The 20,656-nt window shown below is 41.2% G+C and overlaps 2 protein-coding genes and 1 pseudogene across 3 annotated transcripts; 2 read left to right on the plus strand and 1 right to left on the minus strand.

The window, feature by feature from the left end:
* Positions 1–4,110: 4,110 nt before the first annotated feature.
* Positions 4,111–5,085, minus strand: LOC103429128 (metalloendoproteinase 3-MMP-like; annotated as a pseudogene).
* Positions 5,086–9,906: 4,821 nt separating this feature from the next.
* LOC103425577 (metalloendoproteinase 2-MMP-like) lies at positions 9,907–11,180 on the plus strand. The gene has a single exon (XM_008363666.4). It carries the CDS (start codon positions 9,940–9,942, stop codon positions 10,867–10,869), a length of 930 nt encoding a protein of 309 aa, XP_008361888.2. The 5' UTR covers positions 9,907–9,939; the 3' UTR covers positions 10,870–11,180.
* A 6,147-nt stretch (positions 11,181–17,327) lies between these two features.
* LOC139188202 (uncharacterized) lies at positions 17,328–19,417 on the plus strand. 2 transcript variants are annotated; one of them, XM_070805402.1, is made up of 4 exons: positions 17,328–17,692; positions 17,771–17,926; positions 18,013–18,488; positions 18,569–19,417. In XM_070805402.1, the coding sequence occupies exons 1-4, from the start codon at positions 17,368–17,370 to the stop codon at positions 19,220–19,222; spliced, it is 1,611 nt and encodes a 536-aa protein (XP_070661503.1). In that variant the 5' UTR covers positions 17,328–17,367; the 3' UTR covers positions 19,223–19,417. The 2 variants fall into 2 exon arrangements, with proteins under 2 accessions (XP_070661503.1, XP_070661502.1); XM_070805401.1 differs by having other exon boundaries at positions 17,328–17,926.
* The last annotated feature ends 1,239 nt before the right edge of the window (positions 19,418–20,656 follow it).

The raw sequence follows: 20,656 nt of genomic DNA on the forward strand, positions 1-20,656 counted from the left end.
ATTTTATTGCCCTCAATCACATACCAGAATACAAGAGACTCACAATGCAATTTTTCTAGAAGATGAAGATGTATCAGATTTGGTTCTAGACAATTTCGAGTTTGAAGAATTGGGACAACAGGTTGATAGCTCATTTTCCATGGATTATAATTATGTCTCTGTGTTACCAAGACCTTCTGCATCAATCACTGATTTAGATACAGAAATGCATGGAACTGAAACTGCCGAAGTTGCTGCTCAAGATCAACTTTTGGATCCATCTATACATATTTCTCCAACATTGGTAGACTCATCAATTGTTCAAAGCACAGATCAATTGGCTGGTCAACAACCCTTAAGGAAATCTACCAGAATTTTAAAACCGGCTATTTCTGCAGATTTTGTCTATCTCCAAGACTCTGAATTTGATATTGGGGATATTGATGATCCTGTGACTTATCAACAAGCTGTCCAAAGTTCTCAAGTCACCCTATGGCAGAAAGCTATGGAAGAGGAGTTAGAATCAATGGCCAAGAATAATGTGTGGACACTGGTGAATCCCTCATCCAATATCAAGCCTATTGGGTGTAAATGGGTATACAAGACAAAGAGAGATGCTGCTGGCAGAGTTGAAAGATATAAGGCACGTTTAGTAGCAAAGGGGTTCAATCAAAGGGAGGGTGTAGACTATAATGACACATTCTCACCAGTTTCTTCCAAAGACTCGATGAGGGTAATTATGGCTTTGACATCACATTTTGATCTGGAATTACACCAGATGGATGTAAAAACTGCTTTCCTGAATGGAGACTTGCAAGAAGATATTCACATGATTCAACCTCTTGGATTTGTTGAAAGGGGGAAAGAAAAGATGGTCTGCAAGCTTAATAAGTCAATCTATGGACTTAAGCAGGCTTCAAGACAATGGTTTCTTAAGTTTGATCAAGTAATCACATCTCATGGCTTTACTGAAAATAAGATGGATGATTGCATCTATCTTAAGTTTAAAGGATCGAACTTTATCTTTCTAATTCTATATGTTGATGACATTTTGCTTGCAAGCTCAGATTTGCAGTTACTTGTGGAAACCAAGAAACTTTTGAGCACAAATTTTGAGATGAAAGATTTGGGAGAAGCTCATTATGTGCTTGGAATCGAAATAGTGAGGGATAGACAAAAGAAATTGCTTGGCTTGTCTCAGAAGGGTTACATTGAAAGGGTCCTTAGTAGGTTTAATATGGAAAGCTGTAATAAGGCTGATGTCCCAGTAAACAAAGGTGATAAGTTCTCTCGAAATCAATGTCCTAAATCTGAGCATGAGATTGAAGTGATGAGGATGAGGCCATATGCTTCATTGGTTGGAAGTCTTATGTATGCAAACATATGTACTAGGCCTGACTTGGCATTCATAGTGGGTTTGCTGGGAAGATTTCAATCAAATCCAGGTGAATCTCATTGGATAGCTGCAAAGAAAGTTCTGAGACATTTGCAGAGAACAAAAGAATTCATGCTGATGTATGGTAGAGATGATTGTTTAGAGATCGTTGGCTATACTGATTCTGATCTTGCTGGAGATTTTGATGAAAGGAAGTCAACTGGAGGTTATATTTTCATGATGAAAGGGGGTGTTGTTTCATGGAAAAGTGCCAAACAGACAATCGTATCAACTTCTACAATGGAAGCTGAGTTCGTAGCATGTTTTGAGGGAATGAAACAAGCAGTTTGGCTGAGAAATTTTGTTGCTGAAATGAAGATTGTTGATTCTGTGAAAAGGCCTTTAAGAATGTTCTGTGACAATTCTGCAGCAGTGTTTTTCTCAAAGAACAACAAAAGAACTTCAGCTTCAAGATTGATGGATGTGAAGTTTCTTAAAGTAAGAGAAATGGTAAAGAAGGGGGAAATCGAAATTCAGTTTTTGTCAACCAACTTAATGATTGCGGATCCCCTGACTAAAGCACTCCCTAATAATGTTTTTAAGGGACATGTTGTTCGAATGGGGGTGTTAGAGTCTTTTGACAAGTGGGAGTGAATCATAAAGGTTGTTGTTTGATATTTCGTTGCTCTGCATTGATATTGAAGTTGCGGTTCTGCAAGCTGAGTTAGTTTTATTTTGGTTGAGTTTAATCTTTTCAGGTAGTTTATTGTTAGCTATTTTCAATAAAGGGTTTTTTAGTTTTTCCATATGGGATTAACTTGTACTAGAAAACAAATTTTATATATGAGATAGTTTGGTTTGCTAGAAAATCATTTTGTGATTTTGTTGAAGCATACTTTCGGGACTATTGATTATACTGTTGGTATTGATAAATTTTAGTTATCAACTGTGCTCATGGCCTTATTGTGTCAAGATTGGCTTATATGAGTGGGAGTAATGTGTTTTGACATTACTGCAAATTTTAGTTCACATGTTTACAAATTGCAGATTGGGTATGTTGTGATTGCTGGGTTAATTATGTAATGGACAGAAGAAACTCATCAGTTCCATGCTTTAAAATGCTTAGGTAAGGTTGTATGTGATAATGAGCGTTTTATTAACTTGGACTTAGTGATCACTTCCATGATTTATAAGGCTGTTAGTCATATTTCATACTCAAGTGGGAGAATGTAAGAGTATGAGTATGAGACTAACAATTTAGAGCCGGATTGTATAAATCTTTGTTTGGAAAAGTCCTGTTAATAAGCTTTTGGTAAATCCTATTTGTTATAGAATTATGAGAGAGTGTGGTATACCAATTCTATATGGGATATGACTCAGTATCAGGAGTCTAATTGATTCATATTGTGATATGGCTTAGCTGTTTGAGTTCCATACAAATTCTAATAGGAGAATACTTGGAACACTGCTATATATATGTTTAGTCACTGCTCTTGCAAAGATCGGCTCATTTTTGATATTTGTTCCGAATACCTATTGTTCGGGGAGTACTTGTGCTTTGAGAAAGAGGAGAAGATTAAACATATTCGTAGAGCTGCAATGGCGTCGTCTTTGATCTCAGGTTCTGCAGGTCAGTTGTTATGCAAGTTTCCATGTTTAATTCTCATAAGCATGCTTGATCTATATATTTTGTTCTTGGTTTCTGATAATTCAATTGGCTAACTTATGATTGGTGATATTGGGACATACATATGCACATATATGTTTTACAGTTGGATATTTGAAAAAGAAATTTCCATGTATTATAATACTTGTTGTATTAAGCCTTATTCGGCCTTATTCCCGACATACTTAAAGTTAAAAATCTATCCCATGCTTCGCACTTTGCATCCATAGTTTGAGTAGTAATTAAAATGGAAATAACAATAAAGTAAAATATTGAACCTGCTCTTATATAATCTTTCAACTTAAACTTCAAAATTGCTACTACTACACTTTAGGATATTTCTTACACTTGTAACTGACAAATTTTAATTTCGAATTTGGTGAATGTTGAGTTTGATACTACCTTTGTAAGATCCCACATTGTTCAGGGAGTGGATCCTGTAAATCTTATATGTATATTCTTATCTCTACCTAGCACGAGGTCTTTTGGAAGATCACTGGCTTCGGGTTCCGTAGGAACTCCGAAGTTAAACGAGAAAGGGGCCAGAGCATTCCCAGGATGGGTGACCCACTGGGAAGTTCTGCTCGCATGAGTTCCCAGAAACAAAACCGTGAGGGCGTGGCCGGGGCCCAAAGTGGACAATATCGTGCTCTAGTGGAGTTGAGCCCGAGATATGGTGGGAGCCCGGGCCAGGATGTGACAATTTGGTATCAAAGCCAATCATTGGCCAGATGTGTGCCGACGAGGACGTCGAGCCCCTAAGGGGGGTGGATTGTAAGATCCCACATCGCCCAGGGGAGTGGATCATATAAGCCTTATATGTAAATTTTCATCTCTACTTAGTACGAGGCCTTTTGGGAGCCCACTGGTTTCGAGTTCTGTAGGAACTCCGAAGTTAAGCGAGAAAAAGGCCAGAGCATTCCCAGGATGGGTCTGAAAAGGGCCAGAGCATTCCCAGGATGGGTGACCCACTGGGAAGTTCTGCTCGCGTGAGTTCCCAGAAACAAAACCGTAAGGGCGTGGCCGGGACCTAGGTGAGGTACCTTAATTATTGGATAATGAAAGAAAAATTATGAACGGCTGACTTTTGATGAACTTTAATGATTTATCTTTTAGTACTTTTGATTATCTGAAATCAAGTGTTATACAAAGCTTTAATTCCTTGAATATCATCTGCATGCAAACTTTGGGTAAATCCACTACGAACGCCAGGGGACATGACAGCTCCTTCAACAGAGCTATGTTGTAGCCCCAACAGATGTCTGATTTCATGCAAGGCCACAGTCTCCAAGTCATAAGCATCCGCCACAGCTCCCACAGCCCACGCCTCATCGGCATCGTAGTGGAATCTCCCATTGGTCGGTGGAAATGCGTGAGCAAGGATCCCACCTCGGCCGTCAAATGGGTTCCCATCTCCATGATCACCCTTACCAAAACTTATTGTCAGATCCGCGTTCTTATAGTTTTGGGATTGACTGAACGAGAAGTGTGTGTTGCCTGCCCATGTTGCGAAAGCGCGCGCAACTGCATCCCGGGCCTCAGTTGGGGTGCTTTGATCAAAAGCATAGGTGAGATGGTACTTAGAAGAAGGCCATTTTGGGTTTCCGGTGAAAAAAGAATAATGAGCAACTGTGTGAGGCGAACCATGTCCGCCGTGGTGGTGAGGGTGCCTTTTCTTTCCGGATCTCATGGAGGTTGTACCATTGATAATATCAGCGACACCACATCGTGGCATTATCATTTTTTATACTGTTTTAGCATCTAAGGTTCCGGTGGCCTTGTGGTGGTAATTGACTTGGTAGGTTTTGATCGCCGACTCCAAGATGTCGTCGAAGTCATCACTATCGGAATGGCCGTTCAAGTATCCAAATTTTTCAAGGTACTTTTTTAGGTCTTGGATGCCTTGGACCTTGTCACCCTTGTGACACCCCTTGAGATGGTTAAGGAACTCGAACGGCGAAGGTTTCTGGTTGCGGGTTTCTGCCGATGTTGCATGGGAGAGAACAGAAAGAAAGACGAGGACGAGGGTGATTGTGAAGAGGCAAAGAGTACTTTTTGATGCCATTGTGAAGAGGAAAATAGTACTTTTAGATGATGCAAAAGCTTGGTATTTGGAGGGGTATTTATTTGTGCCTCAAAGTTTATTTTTATTTTTTTGTAGTCGATGTTAATGTTCCATATGTATAACAAAAATGAGACATTATATTTTTGTGGTGGCATTTTAAACACATCTAATGCGTCTTTCACTTTCTCAATTGGAGAATAGAGATAATTTAGAGCGCACAAATTAGTCTTTTTAGGGTTCTTGGTAAAGTTAAAACATCGTTTTGGGCACATTGCTTACAAATTCATGTGTTTTTTTTCTTTTTGACAAATCCATGCACTTTGAGGGATATGCTCACAGACCCGTCTTTGACGGGAGCACCTGATTTCGCCGGGTCCAAATTTTTTGTTTTTACTTAATAGATACTAGCATTTGCTTACACATTTTTTTAGAAAATGAGAAGGAGAGAGGGAGAGAGAGACCGTGGGGAGGTGGGAGGTTTTTGTTTTCGGTTTTTTTTTTTTTATAATATTGAAGGTATTTTAACATCACATGTAGGTGAGGTTTCAATAAAAAAACAGTAAAATTTGGATCTGTGAAAGTACATTATTGCCCACCATTTTTTTTTGTGATAGAAGACTAAGTTGTATTTTCACCATCTTTTGATTGACAAAGAGATTTTAATTAATTAGTAGAGATATGATATTTAATATTTAATAAATGTAGAAATAATGACAAAGCAATGTTTTTTTTAAAACACTTAAAGCTTTTTCCCCCAAGGTTCCTGTTTCAAATCCCGTGTGTGATATTCTTTTATGAATTGTTTTTAATTCAATTTTTCTATTTTGAAAAAAAAAGGATCATATACATTTAAGCGGGGCCGTGCAATTTAAGAACCTGCTTTGCCGTCTTTATTTTTTTTAATCAAGACAAACTAAAACTACCCCTAACAACAAAAAGAAACGTATTTCAAGTGTAATTATATTCTACATAGCAAGTATGAACCCTAGCCTTCACCATCATTCCTCTGCAATTCATTTTATCTCACTTCCTCTCTGTCTATTTCTTTTTCAAATTTCTAAGTATCTTTATACAGGTGAAGGGGTGAATCAAAATATATCATTAGGTTTAGAAGATTGCAACTCAAGGAAAGCATATAGAAGACTATGAATATAATCTTTTTTTTGTTTTAGTCTAGATGTTCATGATAGATGACATGATAATATATTTAAGAATTCAAAAAAGACAACTTACATGGCCTTAGGCAAGCCATTGTTGAGCGTCCGCACTGAGGGACTCTATATGAGGCTAGAAAAGTGGTGGATATAACCAATTTTTAAGCTCCAATGAATCTTTGGGGCTTTATAAAAGAATCTCTTCTAATGAGGGGCTATATCTTTTGGGCTCTATATGGGGCTATATATATTTATTTATGTAGTAATTTGATTAAGCGATGATTTTTTTTTTGTGTGTTAGTTTTTCTTAAGTTGATTTTTAGACGTGCTATCTTAATTTTTTTTTTATGAACCCTTCAACCTAAAAAGTTCAAATTGTGACAAGGTTAGATTTCATCACTTATCAATCGTTTGTTGGATTAGATTCCCTTATCTCAATCTTATCCGTTGAAAGAAGCAAACCCCCACTTTGCCCTCTGAATAATTTGACTTTCATGTATAACACAACAATTTACCTAGGACCAAGACCCGGGGCGGATCACTTCTTGGGCCCACTCCACCACCGTAGCACGATATTGTCCGCTTTGGGCTTACCATTCCCTCACGGTTTTGTTTTTGGGAACTCACAAACAACTTCCCAATGAGTCACCCATCCTGAGAGTGCTCTAGCCTCATTCTCGCTTAACTTCGAAGTTCCTACGGAACTCGAAGCCAGTGAGCTCCCAAAAGGCCTCATGCTAGGTAGGGATGAGAATATACATTTAAGGATCACTCCCCTAGGCAATGTGGGATGTTACAATCCACTCCCCTTAGGGGCCCGACGTCCTCGTCGGCATACTTCCGGCCAGGAATTGGCTCTGATACCAATTGTCACATCCCCGCCCGGGCGGACCACATCCCAGGCCCGCTCCACCACCGTAGCACGATATTGTCTGCTTTGGACCCTGACCACGCCCTCACGGTTTTGTTTCTGGGAACTCACGAGCAACTTCCCAGTAGGTCACCCATCTTAGGAATGCTCTGGCCCCCTTCTCGCTTAACTTCGGAGTTCCTACGGAACCCGAAGCCAGTGAGCTCCCAAAAGGCCTCGTGCTAGGTAGGGATGGGAATATACAATTAAGGATCACTCCCCCGATGTGGGACATCCCTGCCCGGGCGGACCACATCCCAGGCCCGCTCCACCACCGTAGCACGATATTGTCTGCTTTGGACCCTGACCACACCCTCACGGTTTTGTTTCTGGAAACTCACGAGCAACTTCCCAGTAGGTCACCCATCTTGGGAGTGCTCTGGCCCCCTTCTCGCTTAACTTCGGAGTTCCTACGGAACCCGAAGCCAGTGAGCTCCCAAAATGCCTCATGCTAGGTAGGGATGGGAATATACAATTAAGGATCACTCTCCTGGGCGATGTGGGATGTTACAATCCACCCCCCTTAGGGGCCCGACGTCCTCATCGGCACACTTTCTGGCCAGGAATTGGCTCTGATACCAATTGTCACATCCCGACCCGGGGCGGATCACTTCCCAGGCCTGCTCCACCACCGTAGCACGATATTGTCTGCCTTGGGCTTACCATTCCCTCACGATTTTGTTTTTGGAAACTCACGAGCAACTTCCCAGTGGGTCACCCATCCTGGGAGTGCTCTAGCCTCATTCTCGCTTAACTTCGGAGTTCCTACGGAACTCGAAGTCAGTGAGCTCCCAAAAAGCCTCATGCTAGGTAGGGATGAGAATATACATTTAAGGATCTCTCCCCTGGGCAATGTGGGATGCTACAATTTCACTCATCAATGCCCATGAACGTTAAATCAATTTGAAATTTTAATTCTTATGGAATTTAAAACAATCATTAATTAGCCAAATTGCAAGAAAAAAAATTAAAAATAATAAAAGGAGAATATAAGTGTATTCGCAAGTGGAGAAAGAGTGATAGAATTTTGCTCACATGGATTGCTACTTTTTTGTGGGCCCTTCAATCTTCAATGCATAACAATCACAGAATTTGTCTTTTGTGAATGCTTGAATATCATATCATCACTTATGAACATATAAACTGGAACAAAATAATAATAATAATAATAATAACACCCAACAAAATATATCCACAACCATAAAATATAAATTCATAGTTTACCAAATAAAAAAAGATTAAACTCATAGATTCCATATGCTTACATTATTTGCAATCCTCTAAACCTAGTTATATATTTTGATTCGCCCCCTTCAATTGTATAGAGAGGCTTAGGATTTGAAAAAGAAAGAGATGAAGAGGAAGAAAGAATAAAAGAATTGCAGAGGAATGATGGTGAAGGCTAGGGTTCATGCTTGCTATGTAAAAAAAAACAAGCCAAAGACAATTACACGTAAAATATATTCCTTTTTGTTGTTAGGGGTTAGTTTTAGTTTATCTTGATTAAAAAAAATCAGGCCGGCAAAGTAGAGCGCACACGGGTAGGGGTGGAAAAAATTCCTAAAAATCCCGATCCCAATCCGAAATTCCCGAAATTTTTGGGATGCTATCCAGAACCGATCTCGAAATTTTGGTACGGGATTCGGGATTGGCTTCTCGATATTTTGGGAATCCCATACCGAACCAGAAATATATAATATTAATTATTATTATATATATATTTCTACATATATATTATATATATTATTCTTTTATAATTGATGTTAGTAGTTTCTAATTCATGCTCTGCAACCTGGAATGCCCTACACCTTGCATATTTTTCATGTTCTATTTAATATTCATTTGGATTTTATTATTGCTGCTACCATGGTTGATGATTTCAGAAGGCTTGATTCTTTTGTCTCTTAACAGATTGCAAAAATGGTTTAATTAATTTGAATTTTGACTTTGATAAAAACAGTCAAGCATGCCAGTGTTCGATTAAATGGTAGTGTGAATGAAATGACATTCCTAGTTCATGAATGTGTTCTTGAATTATATATTTGAAGAACAATTCATAATTTCATATTTCAATTTGGGATTCCCAATTTGTCTCGAAATCCCAAAAATATTTCTGGATTCCCGAAATTTGGGATTCCCGAAAATTTGGTTTGGGAATGGTCTTCAAATTCCCGTCCCGAAAATTTTCGATTTGGAATTCGGGATACTAGTTTCAGTATGGTATCCAATACCGAACCACCCCTACACAGGAGTCGTATGGACCATTTTTCAAAATAGAAAAATCAAATTAAAAACAATACATAAAAACAGAGCGATTCGCAAGTGATTTCTAGGATGTTACGTACCCATTTTTTTTTAATGGTATTTCATTGTGTCTCCACTATACAACATTTGAAACATACTAAGGTTAGAAAACCTTAATTTTGACGCATATGTGGAATTTTTGGGTTAGGTCTTTGTTTCTAGTTAACTTTAATTTATTATTCCGACAGTTTCTCTCTTTGACTGGCTGGTTTTATACGTATATTCTGGAGTCTGCACCAAGAATTAGTCTACTAATTTTGTTCCCGATTTATTTATTTATTTCTTCTTCTGGACCATCATCTCGAACCTTGCAAGACTTAGCCATGCATAGTCAAGGTCATGATCATATTACTATTGAAGACCCAGCTCAATCTCAATTTGTGCAATAATTTATCTCGCTATTAGACCTATAAATAGGCCTCCAAATACAAAGCTTTTGCAATATATCCACAATCTGCTTAATCATAAGTGCTTAAGTAGTTTACAATGGCTTCAAAATGTACTCTTTCTCTGTTCACAATCACTTTTCTCTTTGTCCTCCTTTCTCTCTTCTCCCATGCAACGTCGTCAGAAACCCACAACAAAAACACGTCGCCATTCGAGTTTCTCAACCATCTTAAGGGGTGTCACAAGGGCGACAAGGTCCAAGGCATCCAAGACCTAAAGAAGTACCTTGAAAAATTTGGATACTTAAACGGCCATTCCGATAATGATGATTTCGACGACATCTTGGAGTCAGCGATCAAAACTTACCAGCTCAACTACCACCTCAAAGCCACCGGAACATTAGATGACAAAACCGTATCAAAAATGATGATGCCGCGATGCGGTGTGCCAGACATCATCAATGGCACCACCTCCATGCGATCGGGAAAGAAAAGACACCCTCACCACCACAGCGGACATGGTTCGCCTCACACGGTTGCTCATTATTCTTTCTTCCCCGGAAACCCTAAATGGCCTTCTTCTAAGTACCATCTCACCTATGCTTTTGATCAAAGCACCCCAACTGATGCCCGGGACGCAGTTGCGCGCGCTTTTGCAACATGGGCAGGCAACACACACTTCTCGTTCAGTCAATCCCAAACCTATGAGAACGCGGATCTGACAATAAGTTTTGCTAGTGGTGATCATGGAGATGGGAGCCCATTTGAAGGCCGAGGCGGGACCCTTGCTCATGCATTTGCACCGACCAATGGGAGATTCCACTACGATGCCGATGAGCCGTGGGCTGTGGGAGCTGTGGAGGGTGCTTATGACTTGGAGACTGTGGCATTGCATGAAATCGGACATCTGTTGGGGCTACGACATAGCTCTGTTGAAGGAGCTGTGATGTCCTCCACCGTTCGTACTGGATTTGCTCAAAGTTTGCATGCAGATGATATTCAAGGAATTAAAGCTTTATATAATACTTGATCTTCACATGCATATTCACATAATCAAGAGTACTCAAAGATTAATCATTAAATTAAGTAGTATTTATTATTGAAGTTCACCCTGTTTTTTCATCCCTTAATCAAATAAGTTACCTCAACTTGAGTGTATTGAAATTCTGCAATAATTAATTAAAGTTGTAGCAGCATACATATGCTGAAAATATGATTTTTTTTTTGGAGCTTTTGAAGCTTATAGAAATATGGATGTCTGGCCTTCTATATGTTGAACGTGTGTTAACTTGTTTTAGGAACACGCATATATAATGCAACTTTCAATTTGTTTTGTATTTACAGTCAATTTGTTTTGTGTAATTGTGTTTCTGCTAAAATATTTGAAAATTTTATGTATTATATTTGTTGATGCACAAAATCAGCGAAGACTTTGGTACAACAGAAAGTGTCAGGTTTTGTGACCTTCGCTTGGTTGCTTCGGTCACTAGTGAGGATAAGTACGTAAATGAATAGAGACAGAGAAGCAAACACAGGATGTACGTGGTTCACCCAGATTGGCTACGTCCACGGAGTAGAGGAGTTCTTATTAGTAGTGAAGGGCTTACACAAGTACAAAGGATCAAGCTCTCAATTTAGTGAGTTCTTGTGAATGATTTAACACAAATGGCATTAGGCAATATTGTGGGGGAATGACCCCTATTTATAGAAAAACTTGTAGCTTTGTCACATTGACATGTGTCATGTTATGATTGGTTCTTGATGTTGACACGTGCTGCGCTCTGATTGGCTTCTAATCTTGACACGTGTCGAGTAGTGATTGGCCTCCTGGTCGGAGGGGAACTCTTCTGGGTCCTTGACAGTATAGCGTTGGCCGGTGCTCGGTAGTTTCGGGATTGGTCAAGTATGGTACAAACAGTGCTCCCCTAAGTTCCCGAGTGAGGGAAACTCCTCGGTTGGGGACTTGCAAGATCCAATCCCTTGAGTAATCACGAAACTTCTAAGTACCGAAGTGTGGTCTGATCTTCATCTGCCCTTCTCTGGAAGTACCTTTCCTCCATCCGGGAATGGTGTATTTAGCTGATGTTGACGCACAAGGTAATGTATCAATTTCACTTGAAGCTTACTTGTAGTTTCGGGCTTGGTCAAGTGCGATACAAACCCTATAGTAGGAGTCCCCCAAGTCGCCGAGCTAGGAGATCTGCCGAAAGAGGTGACAGACAAGGTAAGCAGTCAAACTTCCAAGTAAGCAACCCAGGATCAGAGGTTTGACGTCGGCTTCCGGTTGATTGTTCTCATTCTCCTTGTCTCTCATTCAACTGCCAGGATAAGGAGAAGCAAATGGATAAGAGATGATATGAGATACTTTTGCTTTTGAAGAAGTAACTTTCCACAGGCTTATTCTTGAACTGTGCTGGAGGGTTTTCTGGTGCCCTTCAGAGTATAAGGCCGACTCAAAAATTTGAGGGTCAAAACAAGTCCATCAAATCTAGAGTACGTTCGACCTTGATGATATGGGATACTTTTGCTGTTGACGGAATAATGAATGTGGTATGGAAAGGTGTCGTGCTGTAGTGATCTGTTTCAGCCCACCGTTGAACCTTCTGCTTCAATCTTTTGCATGGCAGAAGTGGTGTGCAACCTTTGCATTTAAATGGTCCTTCAGAACATTCCTTCATAGTGACTCATTCACGCTTGGCAGCTTCAGTGTAAAGAGCCAATATCTGATCAACTGTCATGAGGTATTTGCCGGTGGAATTCGTGACCTTGACAGCAGTTGAGGATGAGTACTCGAGAGCAATGCTAAGTAAGCGACCAGGCAAAGGCTCCAGGCAGTCAGTTCCAAATTGGAGGTTTGATTTCAGGTTCCGACTGACTGCTCTCTTTCTCCTTGTCCTGCAGGTGTGGACAAGGACAAAGACAAAGACAGGGAGAAAGCATGATATGGGATACTCTTGCTTTCGACCCTGATGATATGAGATACTCTTGTTCTTGGTGTGGCTTATTTGCTGAGGTATTATCGGGGGGAAATAAAGCTGAGTATTTCGAGAGGTTATGTTGAGGGTGCCTTTTCGAATGCGAGAAAGGGTTGAGCATTTTTGCAGGTTTGCCTGTCCGTTGAGGAGGGAGGTCAATGTATATAGGGATTTCCCAATAACAAGTAGTAATGCTATTCCTTTACCCTTCTTGGTCACAGCAATGTAGTGGGAGCTGCCAGCTTCACGTGTTTTAATTTTGTCAGAGCACTTTGAAAAAGTGGTATGTGGTATCTGGAAAGCTGATATTACGTGTGAAGATTACAGACAAGCTTTATCTAAGGAAATCTGGCTCTCGAAGTTCTGAGAGTTGTGCCTCTTCGGTTTTCGAACAAGCAATCCCGTCGAGGATCTGACTCTCGAGATTCGGAAAGCGGTGCTACTCCGGTTTTTGAGAAAGTAATTATGTTGGGAGTCTTTTCTCGAATGTGAGTAAAGGTTGGACGTTCTTGCCAACCTGTCTTGCCGCAAAACACGGAGGTCGACACACATAGGGACTTTCCAGTTGTCAAGCAGTGGTGCTGTTCCTTTACCCTTATGGGTAATAGTAGGGTAGCTGGAACTTCGAAATTCTCGTGCCTAAACTTTGTCAGAGATCTTTGACAAAGTTATATGTGGTACCCGAGGAGTTGATGGTGCATATGGAGAGCGGTGATTGAACAGTAAGATTCACGTGCTTTCTACTTCACCAGAAATCTTCGACAGATTGCCCGTAATTTCCGCAAAGCTGAGTGTGCATGTGACAGGTGCTGACGAGGCTGAAAAAGCAGGTGCTTCTTCGATTTCTGAGATCGGCCCTCGTGGTCTCTGAGCAGCCCAACTTTTGAGAAAGCAAACGCCTCTTCGATTTCTGAGATCGGCCCTCGTGGTCTCTGAGCAGCCCAGCTTTTGAGAAAGCAAACGCCTCTTCGATTTCTGAAGCTCCGTCGAGTGCAGATTTTTATAGAGGCTGGCATTAAGTTCCACAGCACACTTGAATCTCTACCAGTAAAAGCTCATTTCTTGCACTTCTAAGATCTTGATTTGTCTGACCTCTTCCTTCTTCAACACATTTGAAAATGTCTGGACCCTCCGACTGTCGTTTTGACTTGAACCTTGGAGAAGAGACAGCCACGCCTTCTCCAGACAACATATGGCGCCCATCCTTTATATCCCCTACTGGTCCTCTTACCGTTGGGGATTCTGTGATGAAGAATGATATGACCGCTGCAGTGGTGGCCAGGAACCTTCTCACTCCCAAAGATAACAGACTACTTTCCAAACGGTCTGATGAGTTGGCTGTTAAGGACTCTCTGGCTCTTAGTGTTCAGTGTGCAGGTTCTGTGTCTAATATGGCCCAACGCCTATTTGCTAGAACCCGCCAAGTTGAATCATTAGCTGCTGAAGTGATGAGTCTCAAACAGGAGATTAGAGGGCTCAAGCATGAGAATAAGCAGTTGCACCGGCTCGCCCATGACTATGCTACAAACATGAAGAGGAAGCTTGACCAGATGAAGGAATCTGATGGTAAGGTTTTACTTGATCATCAGCGGTTTGTGGGTTTGTTCCAAAGGCATTTATTGCCTTCGTCCTCTAGGGTTGTACCTGGTAATGAAGCTTCAAATGATGAACCTCCAATGCCTCCTCTTTCTGGGGTTTTGTCAAGTACTGAGGCTCCGGATAACCACCCTCCGGTGCTTTCTCTTTCTGGGGCTCTACCGACTGCTGAGACTTCCCCTAAGCAACCTTTGTGAAGGCTCCATTTTGTTTGTTTATTTTGACTCATGTATATGTACATATTTGTGGCTTATCGAAAATATTAATAAATAAGCTTTGCTTCATTTCAACATATTGTGTTAAATACACCAAAGCCTTCTTCATAAAGTTCTTTGAATTTTTGCTTTTGTTGAAACCTGTATTGTTGAAGCTTTGTGAGTGAAGCATGTAGTTTGAGGTAGTGTTCCCTTAATTTCCCGAGTGAGGAAAACTTCTCGGTTGGAGACTTGAAAAATCCAAGTCACTGAGTAGTCACGAACTTTTGAGTACCAAGGCGTAGTAGCATATGGTGGGAGTCCCCCAAGTCTCTAGTCGAGGGAGTTGACGAATGAGGTGTCTTGCTAATAGTCCATGTCGTAAGTACCAAAACTTCATTCTTTTGTTTTCTAAGTGGTAGCCCCGGACTTTTTCTTCATATATTTTGTTTATGAAGGTTGCTAGGCCCGAATAAGTGGAATTGCAGAAGGTGTAACGGTTGGTAGCTGTTTTATGGAAAGCCATCTGACTACGATAGTCTTGCACATGATGACTATAGGGAGATACACACACATACTGCTATGATAGAGGGTGTAACCGTTGGTGCATTACAATCATAATGGAAGCATCACAATGATGGAAGCATCACAATGATGAAAGCATCATAATGATGAAAACACCATAATGATGAAACATCATAATGATGTTTCTTTGGTGGAATTGGTTTTCATTTCCCCTAACAACCTGAATTGGTTTTCAATATAAGACCATCAGCTGTAGCTCGAATCACAAAGTTGTCTTCATGAAAGTTGTTCTTTAATTCCTTAACTACAACATATCCAAATTTGAGAGCCATCAGATCAGTACAACTCTAGAAATTCAGGTACGACGAGTGATTGTTCATCATTTGTCTGTCAACACGTCAGACCTGTTGTGAGCTTCAAAAACTCCATTTTCTCTTGCTTAGATCAACATACTTTCTTCATCGAAGTTGTTGCTTAACTTGTGAACTACAACATATCCAAAATTGAGATCCCTCGGAGCTGTATAACTCAAGAAATTCAGGTATGATGAATGACTGGTTATTATTTTTCTGTCAACCCGTCAGATTTGTTGTGAGCTTCGAAACTCCATTTTCTATTGTTCAGATCAGCATGCTTTCTTCATTGAAGTTGTTCCTCATCGTCTCTTTCATAACATATCAAAAATTCAGAATGAACTAATGGTTAAATATTTCCAGATCTTCGAAACATCACAGCAGCTTCGAAATCTGCAAGAATCCGACCGTCATGCTTGGAGCTTCAACACTTTAATTTCCGTGGCTCAAACAGAAATGGTTCCTTCTTGAAAGTTGTTCATCTGCTCAAGAACTAGAGGGTGTCCAAAATTCAGCTCCATTGGAGAGAAGCAGCAGCTGCAAAAATTTGATAGAGAAAAGGAGGCGAAGCTTTGTTGGATTTCTAGGCTGGGGAAGATTCCAGTTTTTGTAGCAACTTCAGTACTGGTGAATTGCTTGTATTTTTGTCCATAACTAAATTTTGGACTTTGAATTATTATTTGATCTATCATAATATGTTTGGGAACATATATAAGTGAATAAATAAGAATGAAGATTTTGGGCCCTTGTGGGTGTAAAACAAAAAATGTTTAGGTTTTGTGAACAAAATTTGTTTATTTGGAGCAAGGTTTTGTGTTGAAGCTTTGTAGGTGAAGCTTTGGTGTTGAAGCTTTCTAGGTGAAGCTTTGATGGTGAAGCTTTGTAGATGAAGCTTTGTAGATGAAGCTTTCTAGGTGAAGCTTTGATGGTGAAGCTTTGATGGTGAAAGTATGTAGATGAAGCTTTCTAGGTGAAGCTTTTTTAGGTGAAGCTTTGTAGGTGAAGCTTTTTTAAGTGAAGCTTTGGGCCCTTGTGAAGCTTTGGAGGTGAAGCTTTTCGGGTGAAGCTTTTTTGGGTGAAGCTTTGTGGGTGAAGCTTTTGAGGTGAAGCTTTGTGGGTGAAGCTTTGGAGGTGAAGCTTTTCGGGTGAAGCTTTTTTGGGTGAAGCTTTGTGGGTGAAGCTTTTTAGGTGAAGCTTTGTGGGTGAAGCTTTGGAGGTGAAGCTTTTCGGGTGAAGCTTTTTGGATGAAGCTGTTTTTTTTTTTTTTTTTTTTTTTTTTGGCGCTTGACACGGTCTTCATTTGCTTGTTTTGTAGTGACTGTGGAAGACGGATTGCTTTCTGATTGAGAAGGGTTCCGGCATCGCTTTGCACCATCTTCATGTGGGTAATATAGGAACTTCCTTATGTTTTGATCATGCATGTAGTGATAGAATTTGTTTCTTCTTATTGTAGATGTCAGAGCCTGGAAGTTCTAGTGATGAGGGCTCTTTTGGCTTTAGCTCTAAGTCTGAGTCTGCAATGTCGGAGTCTTCAGGGTCTTTGTTAGAGTCCGGTACTAGAGAAACATTGGATGATCTTCCCAACCGTCAAACTTTAGCTATTGCTAGTTCTTCCTCCATGGCGTTGGGTGAGGGGGTTGTTTTTGATGCCATACCCATAGTTCGCTCTGAGTTCACAGCAGACCATCTAAAGAATAACTTGTTAGATAATGAGAAGCAGGTTGAGGCGCTAAGGCAGTCATGTAATATCCCTCGTAGTGTAGGGATACGTTTGGTACATGATGAAGAATGGCCTTCTGAGCCTCCCCAAGGTCATGTTATGTTCTACACCCAGATATTACTGACTTTAGGGGTGAGACTACCTTTACATCCGTGGTTGCAAAAGATGTTATCTTTGATCGGATATGCACCTGGGCAACTCAATCCTGGTTTCTGGGATACTTTGATTGGATTTTATATCATTTGGATGGAGTGTGGGTTGTGTGAGCCTTCCTTCCATCAGTGGCGTTACTGTTACAAGATGCGCCCAGCAAAATCATGCACTGGTTATGCCGAGTGTGCATGTCGGAGTGAGAGAGAGCGTATTGTGTATGGTAAGAAAAAGGCATACTACACATGGAAAAACCGTTGGTGCTTTCTGTATAATGATTGGGAGTATGATAAGGGTGTCACGCCTGAGCGACGTGTGCTTACTCACTTCCAGACTGTAGGTTGTAACGTATCAACCGTTCGTACTATTTGCTATTTGTTGTGGTCTTTTCTTGCTTCTAACACTTTGCTTCATGTAGTGACGCGGGGCACCATCCAACTGTTTGGGCAGGAGCTATCTGACATAGAGAAGGTGTTGAGGGTGCCCAAAGAGGATAGACACTTAAGCAAGCTACGACCCTTATTTCGTCGGTACGGTTTCCAACCCTTAGTTTCCGAGAGCCAGGGACGATCGAGTAAGTTGTATCCTTCATGTAAACTTAGCTCAATTCCTTACTTTATTTGGAAAGTTGTATTTCTTATTTTGATTTTCCTTATGCAGTGGAGAAGGTAAGCAAGAAAACAGGGACTAGCACCCATAAAAGGAAAGCACCAGTGTTAGTTCATTCGGAAGACATCCTACCGCATAAGAAAATTCATAAGTTCCGAGGGGAACCATCCGTTAGACCTAAGTCCCAAGATGGGGTCCTTAAGGGGCCTGCCTTTAGGAAGACTGGAGTCGAGGCCGTTGATAATGCTGCTGCCGTAGTTGCAGGAGAAGGGAGCCGACTGTTGCCTCATCCTCTTACTATGGAGCACACTGTCCAGGAAAGTGATCCTGGTTCCCGCCATGAGGGGAAAGGCAAGGAAAGAGCTGGCAGTGTCCCGTGGAAGGACTTGAGGGTTGCCACGCGGCCAAAGGATTTTGGGGATATCAACAATTGCTTGGCAGGACGTCGATTCGCCTTCGATGAGCTCGGAGAGCCCTTAGCTAAGGATGAATCGGATTGCGACCGGATGTTGAAGCTGTCTTCATATGTGAGTGTTACTTTGTCATTTCCTTACTTTTTCCTCTTTATTATCATTATTTAGGTAGTGATGATCGTCTTGCCATGTAGGTCATGGCCGAGTATCACGACAGACTGCAAGAGGTTGAGCGGTACAAGGCAAAACTGAAGGAGAATAAGCAGCTTGTGGACGAGGCCCGAAGGAATAAGGGACTTTTGACTCAGGCTCTCCAACTGAAGGACGAAACCATGGAGAGCTTGAAAAGGCGAAATGGTGAGAACCTAAGGCTTAAGAAATTGTTTGAGGCAACTAAAAAACAGTTGGAGGTGGCTACCTTGGAAGTATCCAAGGTTAGGGGAGAATTGGATGGTGCCTTAGTTGAGATTTCTGAACTGGAGAAGAGCATTCCAACTGAAAGGGAGGCTGCTGTGCAAGAATACTTAAGTTCTTCGACCTTTCATCTTGCTATTAAACCCTACTGTGCTCAAGAAGCTCGCTTTGAAAAAAGGAAATGGATGGCCGTCCTTGATCGTTATGATGATGGGAGCATTCTTCGAAAATACCACGAAGATATAGATGAGCATCATCGAAAGGGCGAGACATTTGTCCTTGCTGTTGATCCTAGCAGCGAAGATGAGTCTGATAATGAAGGTAGTGCTGATGCACAGACTCAGCATGGTGAAGAGGATCTTGGGGATGCAGAGGATGATGGTAGGACGCGGAGTGATACTGCCAGGGGTTCGGCTTCAGATGAGAATGAATAGCAGTGTCTTTACTATCTGCATGTATTCTGGATGTAGTAGTCTGATGTGTGTATAACATGTGCCCATGTTATAAGCTTGAGAGTTTTGGATTTTAGGTGTTTATGAGTGTTTGCACTATTATTAATGCATGTTTGGCTATGTATGAATAGATCTATTGTTTGGATATAAGCCATTGTTTGGTTGTTCCTTTCTTTGTATAGTCTTGTCGACACATACCTAGATTTTGTTTCGTGTTGGATATATCTGCTTTGAGGTTTCAACACTTGAGTGTTCCCTTGCTAGGAATGTAAAAGAGTGAGGGCTGAGTTGGCTAAATTACCTCTTTATTGAATTCATTGCCAAATGGCCTTCATTAAATAGGATGCCGAACGGCTATAGCTCAACACTTGTACATCGTGAGTCTATTTGTAGTAGTACTTCAAGTGATCAGCGTTCCATGGATGGCCAAGGGTCTTGCCATCGGAGCTTCTAAGTGTGTAAGAGCCAGGGCGACTGATGCCAATGACTTCATACGGTCCATCCCAGTTTGGACTAAGTGTGCCTTCACTCGGGACTCTGTCGCAGAGTAATCTTTTCTTTAAGACCCAGTCTCCTATTTTGAAAGAACGAAGCTTGACCCTAGAGTCATAATAGTTGGAGATGCGCTGCTTGTAGGCGACATTCCTCAAGTGAGCTTGGTTTCTGTGTTCCTCGACTAAATCCAAGTTGAGGGTGAGTTGTTTGTCATTTTCACTTTGAATGTAGTTCTGGACTCGGAATGTTGCTTGCTCGAGCTCAACAGGGACAACCGCCTCTGTGCCAAAGGCAAGTGAGAATGGAGTTTCTCCTGTTGAAGTCCGATATAAAGTGCGATATGACCAAAGAACTTGGGGTACAAATTCTGGCCAACAGCCTTTAGCTTTGTCCAAGCTGGTTTTCAAAGTGCGCTTGATTATTTTGTTGATGGCCTCAACTTGTCCATTAGACTGGGGATGAGCTGGAGAGGCAAAGCATAAGTTGATGTTGAACTTAGAGCAGAACAACCTGAACTTCTTGTTGTCAAACTGTCGCCCATTGTCAGTGACTATCGCATTGGGAATGCCGAATCTACAAAGGATGTTCTTCCACACGAAGTCTTCTATCTTTGCCTCAGTAATGGTTGCCAAGGGTTCTACTTCGGCCCACTTTGTGAAGTAGTCCACTGCAACGACTGCGTAACAGACTTTGCCCTTCCCTGCCGGCATTGGGCCGATCAAATCAAGTCCCCACTGGGCGAAGGGCCAAGGGCTGATCATAGGAGTAAGAGGCTCTGGAGGGGAATGAGGAATAGTTGCATATCGTTGACATTTGTCACATGAGCGGGATACTTTGATGGCATCCTGGTGGAGTGTTGGCCAGTAATATCCTTGGCGAAAAGTCTTGTGTGCTAGGGACCGAGATCCAGCATGATCTCCA

Source organism: Malus domestica, chromosome 09 (assembly GCF_042453785.1).
Source record: "Malus domestica chromosome 09, GDT2T_hap1".
NCBI lineage: Eukaryota > Viridiplantae > Streptophyta > Magnoliopsida > Rosales > Rosaceae > Malus > Malus domestica.

Bases quoted from the DNA above. Each gene is read 5' to 3' on its own strand.
- LOC103425577 (XM_008363666.4), top strand. From the start codon at position 9,940: ATGGCTTCAAAATGTACTCTTTCTCTGTTCACAATCACTTTTCTCTTT.
- LOC139188202 (XM_070805401.1), top strand. From the start codon at position 17,368: ATGTTATCTTTGATCGGATATGCACCTGGGCAACTCAATCCTGGTTTC. The intron at 17,927-18,012 runs GTAAGTTGTATC...TTCCTTATGCAG, and splicing joins CGAGAGCCAGGGACGATCGA to TGGAGAAGGTAAGCAAGAAA. The intron at 18,489-18,568 runs GTGAGTGTTACT...CTTGCCATGTAG, and splicing joins TGTTGAAGCTGTCTTCATAT to GTCATGGCCGAGTATCACGA.